Genomic DNA, 9,363 nt, shown 5'->3' with positions numbered 1-9,363 from the left:
CGGCTGCCGCCTCTGTCTGTCGCCTGTCTCGGTCTCGTGCACTTCGTGCTGTGCTGTTACTGCAGAAGATGTAAGCGGTGCGTCCAGAGCGGGAGCTGCACCATACCCCGAGACCCCAGCTGCACACCCCGTGCCGGCGTGTGCTGGAGAAGCCTCTTATCTCTCCGCTTGCATACGTGGCCTCCGGCTGTGCCGGCGGGGTGGGGAGGCGTGCGGGGATGCGTGGAGCTGGCGCTGGCAGTGAGGCACAAGATCAGAGGTTCGCAGCTTGATGGAGGGGAGCCTGCACACCTTGCTTCCCTCCCTGCTCACAGCCTTGCAATCCAAACGGCGGCACAGCGCTTTCTAGGCTCTAACGGAGCAGGCTCCAGAGCAAATTACAGTGCAGCTGGTCCCACGGCTTCTGCTTGTGCCTTTGGTGTCGGAGGGATAAGGGAATTGCTTTAGCATGCAGCATCGTTTATGGTATTAATTTAGGCAGCCGGCTGCGTGCTGCCGTCCGGCTCCTTCCCTGCCTGCAGGGACATGAAACACCCTCGGGTCCCAGCAGTGGGACCCGGGCAGCCACCAGCAACCCCCCTGCCCTTTCGATCCCTCGCAGGGCTGAAGCCAGGCCACTGGATAGCGGATGCAGGCGCTGCATCCTTCAACTGCTGCTAAGCCAGGTGGAAAATTGCCCTGTTGTTCGCAGAGCAGCCTGTCCCCCTGCCCCGCTGCGCCCAGCTGAGCTGCTCCCCACCTCCCTGCGCTGCCGTGTCCCGTCCCCCTCCACCGGCCTTCCCGGCCTTCCCCAGGTCAGCCTGCTCGGCAGCTCTATCTGGAACTTCATTGCTCCCCGCTCCGCAGTGACACAGCGGGGCTTAGCGACCACAGCCTGACCGCAGAGAGCAAAACGAGCAGAAAGACTGTGCAGAGACCTGGCCCATCCATTTATTTTTTCCCCTCCCCAGCCTGTCTGGAGAATAACATCTCTTAAAATACTCAGCAAACCAAGCCCCTGAAAGGCAGACAGGCTCACAGCAAAGGAGGACCTAGGTACCATCCACCAGCCCATTGCTTGGGGCCGCCAACCAGGCGAGAGTCGGGATCTGTCTAACGAATGCCACGTTGCCATGGAGTCAAAGACAGCATTGAATCCAATTACGTTGCTGTTGGAAAGTAGAGTTAAATGTAAACAGCAGCACTTTGTTTTCTCCTTCCTTCTGCAGATCTTCTCCATCGTGGTGTTTGGCTCCATCGTGAACGAGTGCTACGTGAACAAGGACAGTCAGCACCCTGAGCTGCTCTGCATCTTCAATGAGAATGAGAGTGCCTGCAGCTACGGCATTGCCGTTGGCATCATCGCCTTCTTTGGCTGCATCTTCTTCTTTGTCGTGGACCTCCACTTCCAGCAGATCAGCAGCGTGAAGGACCGCAAGCGGGCCGTCCTGCTGGACCTCGGCTTTTCAGGTACGTCTTTGGCTTTGCTGTGCTTGCGAAGGACGATGCTGGCTCCGTGGGCAGCGCGGGGTCATTGCTGTGCCTTGCAGCTCCACGCTTGTGTCCCCTCTTCTCCTCCCACAGCGTGCCATGACTCGTGTGCCTCAGTTGGGGGGAACAGGGGTGGCAGGTGGGTTGTCCCGTCCAGCCGTGAGCTCAGAGGCAGCAGTGAGGAAGCTGGTGTGTGGCAGCCTGGGGACATTGGGGTGTCCCACTTGTCTGTGTCACTTCGGCAACTGGCAACGTTCACTGAGCTGGGTTTTCTGAGGCCACCCAGAGAAGTGAGGCTTGGTGGTCGCATCTCAGAGACCAGACGGGGCGTCTTAGCCTCCCACATCTCCTGTTTCTGGCTCAAGCAAATGTCATTTCATCAGCTACATCTGGGTCTGTTTTCACTTTGTGTTTGTCTGTTTTGGAACAAAGCAGAAACACGCTTCTACAGACCACTGTAATCCCCCGCTGCCTCCAGGATTGCAGAGTGCAGGTGGGGCTGGGACTCTCGAGGGCTGGCACGGCTCTTCTGCACCGTCCTGAGCCCCTTGATCTGGGGCTCATCCATGTGAACATGAGCAGGTGGGATGCCTTGAGCCGGGAGAGGCCGACCTCCACGTGGCTGCTGTGGGAGTTGCCTGGCTGAGTTTGCAGCTGATGGTCTCCATTTCCAGGCTCTTGTAGTAGCAAAGTCTGAAGGTGATTTATCCAGCACGAGTGTTGCTGATGGCTCTCTGGTCCCAAATGAAAACATCCGTCATCACCACCTTGCACTTGCCTGTTGTTAAGGATGTTCTCTCCTTGCTGGAAGCTTATTTCCGTAGTGGTAGAGCGCCGGCATCCAGCCCTTGTTAGATGATATTTACAGTCCCTTCCATGGGGCTCGGTGCCTGCAACCCTTCAATTCAAACAGAGGGGGAACATCACATCCATCTTCTGGCTGATGCTGCGTGTCGCGATGCGAGGCTGTGATCCTCCCTGCCTTCCACCCCGTACCAGCCGTTCTCTCCCCTGCCAGGCGTGTGTGAAATGGTACTGCTCTCAATCTCTGCCTCATTTCTCTTTTGCACTTGTCATGCATTGCGTGCTTTCACGGGCTTCAGCAGCAAGCTGGAGAAGACAGTTTCTGCCCTACAAAGCCTCTGCCGTGCAGGGCTTGTGCTCTGCCCTGGAGAGGCTGCAGTATTGTACCAGAGGTGCTGGTAAATCCACCCAACACAGCTGTGCTGCCGGCGGTGACACTTTATTGCTCCAGGATCACCCTGGGTCAATGGGTGTGCTCTGGGTACTTCGTGTCTTCAGCCTGTGTCCGGGCAGAGACATCCTGCTCCCTCTGGCCATCCCCTCTGCGGGCTTCTTGGTAGAAAACAGGCAAGCCGCTTCTTTGCTGGTGAAAAAAATCAGTCATTTATGTGCAGATCATACGTACGCAAGCCTGTGACCGACACGGTGTCACCTATCGGGGTCTGCAAAGAGCAGTCTTCCATAGCTCCCCTCCAGCCTGGCATTACAGAATCACAGAATCATTAAGGTTGGAAAAGAGCTTTAAGATCATCAACTCCAACCATCAACCCAACACCCCCACGCCCACTAAACCGTGTCCCGAAGTGCCACGTCTACACGTTTTTTGAACACCTCCAGTGATGGTGACTCCACCACCTCCCTGGGCAGCCTGTGCCAATGCCTGACCACTCTCTCCATAAAGACATTTTTCCTAATCTCCAATCTAAACCTCCCCTGGCACAACTTGAGGCCGTTTCCTCTCATCCTATCGGTGGTTACTTGGGAGAAGAGACCAACCCCCACCTCACCACAACCCCTTTCAGGCAGTTGTAGAGAGCGATGAGGGCTCCCCTCAGCCTCCTCTTCTCCAGACTGAACACCCCCAGTTCCCTCAGCTGCTCCTCATCAGACTTGTGCTCCAGACCCCTCCCCAGCTTTGTTGCCCTTCTCTGGACACCTCTGTTCACGCTGCCTGGTACGTCTCCCTGCCAGCCACTCCTCACCTTCTCGCTGCTCTTGTACAATCCCCTCTTAATGAACCCTTTCCCACAGGACACCCTGGCAAATGCTGCGCTGAAATCCAGCTTGATGCTCGTATAAATGGGAGCGTTGTCCAGGGCTTTTGTAATGAAGTCCGTGGTCACGGGTAAACACATCTCTAGGTCTGGTTTTTGCATCTCCTAAGCCCAAATTCAGTGAGATGCTGCTGACGTGCAGTTGGCCTGTTGGCTCCCGGGGAGAGTGCGGGTCCCTGGGGCCTGGAAGGAGGAATTGGTCAGCCTGGTCCTTCCCCATCCCATCTGACCCCGCTTGGAGCAGCGGGTTGGACATGTGGCACTCAGAGGTCCCTTCCCACCCAAATCCTGCAGCGATTCAAGCAACGGCACAAGCCATTAGCTGCACATGATGCTTGGTGTGCAAAGCACTCTTCCGCTCTGCGGACAAGCAATGGGTTCATTTCACTGGGAGATGTCAGAGCGGGTTTCTGCCCAGTGTATTTTATCCCATTCCTATTGCTGTGCCTTCACTTCTCTAAAATTATGGCTGCCCCAAACTTTTCTTACAGCCCTGCTGCCATAGCCTGTACACCCACTCACGAGGAAGTGCCAGGCAGTTGGTTGCTCCCAGAATAAGTGTCGATACAGACAGACCCCGCAGCAGGGACGAAGTGCAGGGTTTCGCTGGCACATGAAGCCTCCACATCGCAGAGCTCGCAGCCCGCCGTATCCCCTGTGCTGCTTCCGGCAACCTCGGGCACTGAGCCTGCCAGGAGGCAGAGCTGACCCGTGTAATTTGCCTTAACTACCTCCACGTTAATGACCCCTGGAGACTTCACCCGTGGGACTTTCTTACGCTGTCCCCGTCTTTTTTCCTCCCCACCAAGGATGGGATGCGTGGTTTCCTCCTTTTTCCTTCCAACTATTTCATCTTTTCTCATCCTTTCTCTCCATATGTGATCTCTGCGTTATTGCTTAATATAAAAGCTCAAAATGCATCTGGGAAATAACCAGGTGAGGAACGTGCTCAGGAACGAGACAGCATTGCAAACCTGGCGGGGGGTGAGAAAAGCAGGTCATTTCTGGCCCTTTGCAGGGGTCACCCAGGAGCCTGACGCTGGCTGCCAGCAAAGCAGAAGTCGGCCGGCAGCTACTGTCTCTGGGGGCTGTGGGGGGAGTTAACGAAAGCGTTAACCCACAACTTTCCTTCACTTGAAGGAAGGAGGACTTGTGCATCGGATCAGTGGCAGATCAGAGCCACTGAGCCGGCTGGGAGGTAACGCCGGGGTGCAGGCAGTGGTGCAGGCAGGGCCACCGCGCTGCGCAAACGGCATTTGCGACTTTCTCTTCCATCTGCTCTTACAGCTGCTCCCGTAGACACGCGCTTGCTTGGGACCAGGCTGTAATTATGGCTGTAATGCATCTTTCCTGGTGTTTGCACTCTGTTGTCTGCAGATGCTAAAATGATAATTATCTACTGGCTCTTGCGGTGCTTCCTGGCGTTCTCCTTATCCCCAGCGTGCTGGCGGCAGCAGAGCTGCCAGAGTCGGGAGCGGCACACATAGCCCCACCACACCACTGGCAGCTCAGCCTTCTTCGTGAGGTTTTAAAATACACAGGTAGCAACAGACACCTCCAAAACACGCGCTTACACCTGATGCTGTAAATGCAGCGGGGGCGGGCTGGAGGCAGGCACTGCCAGCCCCTCTGCGGGACCGTGCGGGTGCTGGACGAGGGCACAGCCCCGCTCCCCGGTGAGGTGCCGGGCGCGAGGGGAGTCAACTGCCTGACTGATTCACGTTATCGGGTGCAAAGTTTCATCTCGAAGGAGTGCTAGCAGAAGGTGATTACAAATGAAAATAAGCGCTGGTACAGAAACAAAAATAGTTCCCGTAGAGCTCCCTGGGAGGTCTGATCTCACACACAGGCGTGTGTCAGTCCTCCAGACTGGCTGGTGTTTCTGGAGGTGCTTCCCGTGCCTGACCCCATCTCCTCCACTGGCAGCGATACCTGCCTTCCCACTTCCCCAGGACACTGGAGGGAATCCTTTTTCTTCTCAGGGATCCAGGTAGAGCTGGATGTGGAAGGGAAAGGCTTGTCTCTGCGTCGCAAAACCTCCACCCAGGTAGCAGCAGAAGAGAGCCCAGGTAGAGGTTTCTGGCTGAAGAAGCTAATGTTTTTAAGCACGGGGAAGGTCAGTGTCTTGCATAGCTCAGTGTTGCAGAGGAAGCCCGTAACTGCAGTACCCAGCGCAGCCGGTGCATGTTTGGAGATGTGCATGATGTCATTTTAACCCTTGAAAACCCTTAGAAGACACCAGTGGTAGATGAGGCTTTGTGGTGCTGGTCAGCAGGCAGTCGCCGTGTTGCGGCTGTGACTCGTGCTCCGTGGTGGGGTCCTGCCCCGGAGCATATGGGGGGGGGACCTACTGCACCAGGCCAAGTGTTAAACAAACCCTCCCAAACAAGCTGACCCTCTACACACCAGTGACAGAGCCTAGTCCTGTGGCAGAGCCCCCGTGTCCCTTGGTGCCAGCACCGCATGGCCCCAGAGCTTGTCCTTGATCATCCCTCTGCTCCCCACAGCATGGCTCGGAGTTCACCTGTGGGGAGCTGCTCTTAACGTTTCATCTCTGGTCTTCTGATTTCCAAACACTGCTGTCTCCAGGAAAGTGCATTTTTGAGCAAGACACTCCTGACTGAGGCTTGCTCCTCGAGCACGGGAGGGCAGCGCTCCCCGCTGCCATGGCATTTGCTCCCCGAGTGCCCGGAGGTGGCAGCGCGGCAGCAGTGCGGCATCTGGAGATGTGGTTCAGCATCTCCTGCACCGAGACCTGCCAGGGGACCACTGCCCACCACGCTCACCGCACACTGGCCGTCTGAGCTGCAACTAACGCTGTATCGCATGCATCTTCGTGTCCGTGTTTAGGGGTTGGGTCTGCTTCCCCTAACGGGGACCAGCTGCTGGTAAAGCCCCGTTATAACAGAGCTGGGGAACTAGAAAGCACCTCTGTCCCTGAGGCTGACCTTTGAGGAGTAAGGTCCAGAGGTCTCGTTTAATGCTGACGAGGAGTGGTCATCCTAAGGGGAAGTGAAAATGTATATGCAGAGATTTGGGGCGGTTTTGGTGGCAGGCATTAGCTGTATTTGGCAAAATGAGGCTGTTGTATTAATCTGTAATTTGGAAAAGGAAAGCCTGGATGATCCTTGCTGGAGGCTGTGTTGCTGTGAGGGCAGTTCAAGGGCTCAGGTACGGCCAGGCTGATAAAAGCATCACTGGTTGGGAAGCCCCAGGCCCAGTCATGCAAGAGGAGGCGAGGAGAGTGTCTTCTTAAACCACAGCTGGGAGCAAATGCTGAATTAAAGGCGAGGTGTGCGATGAGCCCTGTAACTCACACTGGGTGGGGATGCACGCATGCATTTTATATCGTACTTGGGAACAACTGGCAAGATAAAGGGGAATAAAGGAAGCTTCTTTTCTCTCCCTGCAGTCAGCCTGTGCTTTGCAGCCCCATGGGACTGGCAGTGTGGCGGCACGTACTGATGTGCTAATGACCTTTGGGAAGGCGCCGGGTAGCTCAGCGTCCCCGCGTGCACTGGCACCCAGAATTGGCCAGTGGGGGGGACCTTTGTGCTGGGGATGCTCAGGAAAGCTGGAGTCCCTTAAAACAGCATTATGGAAGACTCCAGCTCGTGCAGCTCCTCTTCGCAGTGCTAGAAAGCATCGCTGCTCCTTGCGCTGTGTGCTTGTGGCTTGCTTCTTGACTATTTTCTGAGCTTCTTGGCATCAGGCAGTGCTGTTGGCCGGTGATTGAGTTAGGGGAGCTGCAGCCCTATCTTGCTCAGCCAGCTTTGGTTCCAGTAAGGAATAATCACCAGAGCGTTTTTGCTCAATCCCGCAGAGCCCAGAGAGGCTGAGAAGAGGAGCGCAGTCGGCGGAGGGCAGCGGGGACGAGCAGAGCTCTCTCACGTGCAGCCCATGTGCCTCTGGGCTCCATGGGCAGCCCTGCCGCATCCCTGCCCTGGGCACGGCGCACGATGAGCACTTGCTCTTTTGCTGCGCTCGTGGGATGCACTGACGTCCCAGGGTCGCTCGTGATCCCCGTGTTGGGAGCAGGGGTTAATCTCAGCCTGTCCATATTCCCGGGTGATTGTTACTTGCCGTTTTTTAAGCTCTCCAGCTGTGTCCTTGGACCAAGGCATAGCCCGTGGCAGAACGGCTGCATCCGTCTCTTGCGTCAGCCGAGCAGCCTGCTGCTGCTCCCAGGAGCGCGGGCTTCTTCCTGGCTGAGGCATGCAGTGTCCAGCCCAAAGTCTCTAAGAGCCCGTGGTGTCCAGGGAACAGAGGGGATGGCGGGTCGACATGCTGGGGTGCTGGAACTGAGTTGGTAGCCCCTCGACACCTCTGGGCAGGCTGAAATCCCACAGACTGTGAGGACTGCATGTCCAGAGAGGGTGTGCTGTCCCTGTAGGTCTTTGAGATCAGGTTGAGATGTAGGTGAGCTAAACTTCACAACACACTGGGTGACCCTACAAGGTTCCTTCCATCCCTGTTTTTCCAGCAGTTGCAGATCAGCCTCTTTTAAAATAGCTCCTTTTGGGCCACACCACAGGCCAAGGCACCCAAGATCACTGTTGCTATTTGAAAATCTTGATAACAGCATGTTTGTGCTTCAGCAGACGGGGGTTCTTGCAGCAGAGGAGGCGCTGGGCAGCAGCAGCACTGACCAGCTCTGTTCTCTTTCAGGTTTCTTGTCCTTCCTGTGGTTTGTAGCCTTCTGCTTCCTAGCAAACCAGTGGCAACGGACGACGATGAGCAAAGGGGTTTCACAAGGAGCAGACGCTGCCCGGGCAGCAATTACCTTCTCTTTCTTCTCCATCATCGTCTGGGTGAGTTCAGCTTCGGAGCTAAGGTGGGGAGAGGAGAAACAAAACCTGCTCTGGGCTCAGCATTGAGCTGGGAGGAGGAATCTGGGGGCACAGTTTGGAGAAGTGAATCCTGATGGGCAGCAAGGGGCTGTACTGAGGAAACCTGCGGTCCCTCTAAATAGAGATGAAACTTGTGGTTTCTTACACGGGAAGCATCAGCTCAGTCCCCTCTCGCTGGGGAATTCCAGACTTCCCCTTCTCCTGTGGCTGGAAAGTTGCGTTCCCATTGAAAACGTGTCACCAGCCATGAGCTGCCCTCATTTCAGGGCCTCATTAGACCCCTGGGAGCGGCTTGGTTTGAAGCAAACCAGTCCCCAGGAGCAGATCACTGCGATGAGCTGGTCTCACGGGATGACGTGAACCCCCTCAGGCTCACCAGCTCACGCTTAGGGGAAGCCAGGCTGGCTCTCCTCCCGAGACAGGGGCTTGCAGAAACCCCCTTTGCTCCTGCTTTTAGGCTCCGTGCATCCCCAGGGCCGAACAGTGGCAGAGGTATGTTTGCCAGGGGTGTGCCAAACCCTGCGGACCCCTTGACTGCAGCTGCTGGACCCCACCTGTGCCCGGGGATGGCTGTGCCGCTCGGGGGGCTCCTGCTCCGGAGGCTGCGCGCGGAGGAGCAGGGATGGCCCCTGCGTCACCACCACCCCCCTCCGGCTTTTCGTGGGTAGAGCACACCCAGGATGTGCGCCGGTTCCACATTGCCTTAAAAGAATTGGGGCAAGAGACGGTCTGAGGCTTTCCAGCAGCAAGCCTGGCTCCAGTTACTTGCCAGTTTAACTGCTCCCCGCTCTATTATTATCCAAATAAATCTCTTTTAATCCCAGCTCCCCCACAGCTCTTCTCCACCGCTGTTTTGCCAGAATGCCTGTTTAATGCAGCCATCAGCAAAGGGCATCGGGTGGGATGCTCTCCCCCGTCCCATCAGCATCCGCTCCCACCCTGGGGCGGGCAGTGGGGGCGCCGGT

At 56.4% G+C, this 9,363-nt stretch overlaps 1 protein-coding gene across 1 annotated transcript in view; it reads left to right on the top strand.

Moving 5' to 3' along the window:
- SYNGR3 (synaptogyrin 3) overlaps nucleotides 1-9,363 on the top strand; it is a gene marked incomplete at its 5' end in the record, with an annotated part of 11,638 nt that overhangs the window by 1,159 nt on the left and 1,116 nt on the right. The window contains 2 exons of the mRNA XM_010290503.1: nucleotides 1,209-1,449; nucleotides 8,217-8,359. Coding sequence (XP_010288805.1) covers nucleotides 1,209-1,449; nucleotides 8,217-8,359 — 384 coding nt within the window. The remainder of the gene's footprint in view (nucleotides 1-1,208; nucleotides 1,450-8,216; nucleotides 8,360-9,363) is intronic.

Source organism: Phaethon lepturus, unplaced genomic scaffold (assembly GCF_000687285.1).
Source record: "Phaethon lepturus isolate BGI_N335 unplaced genomic scaffold, ASM68728v1 scaffold21007, whole genome shotgun sequence".
In the NCBI taxonomy this organism is placed as follows: domain Eukaryota; kingdom Metazoa; phylum Chordata; class Aves; order Phaethontiformes; family Phaethontidae; genus Phaethon; species Phaethon lepturus.
Note: the sequence above shows the minus strand (reverse complement) of the source record. Positions and strands in the feature narration are given on the sequence as shown.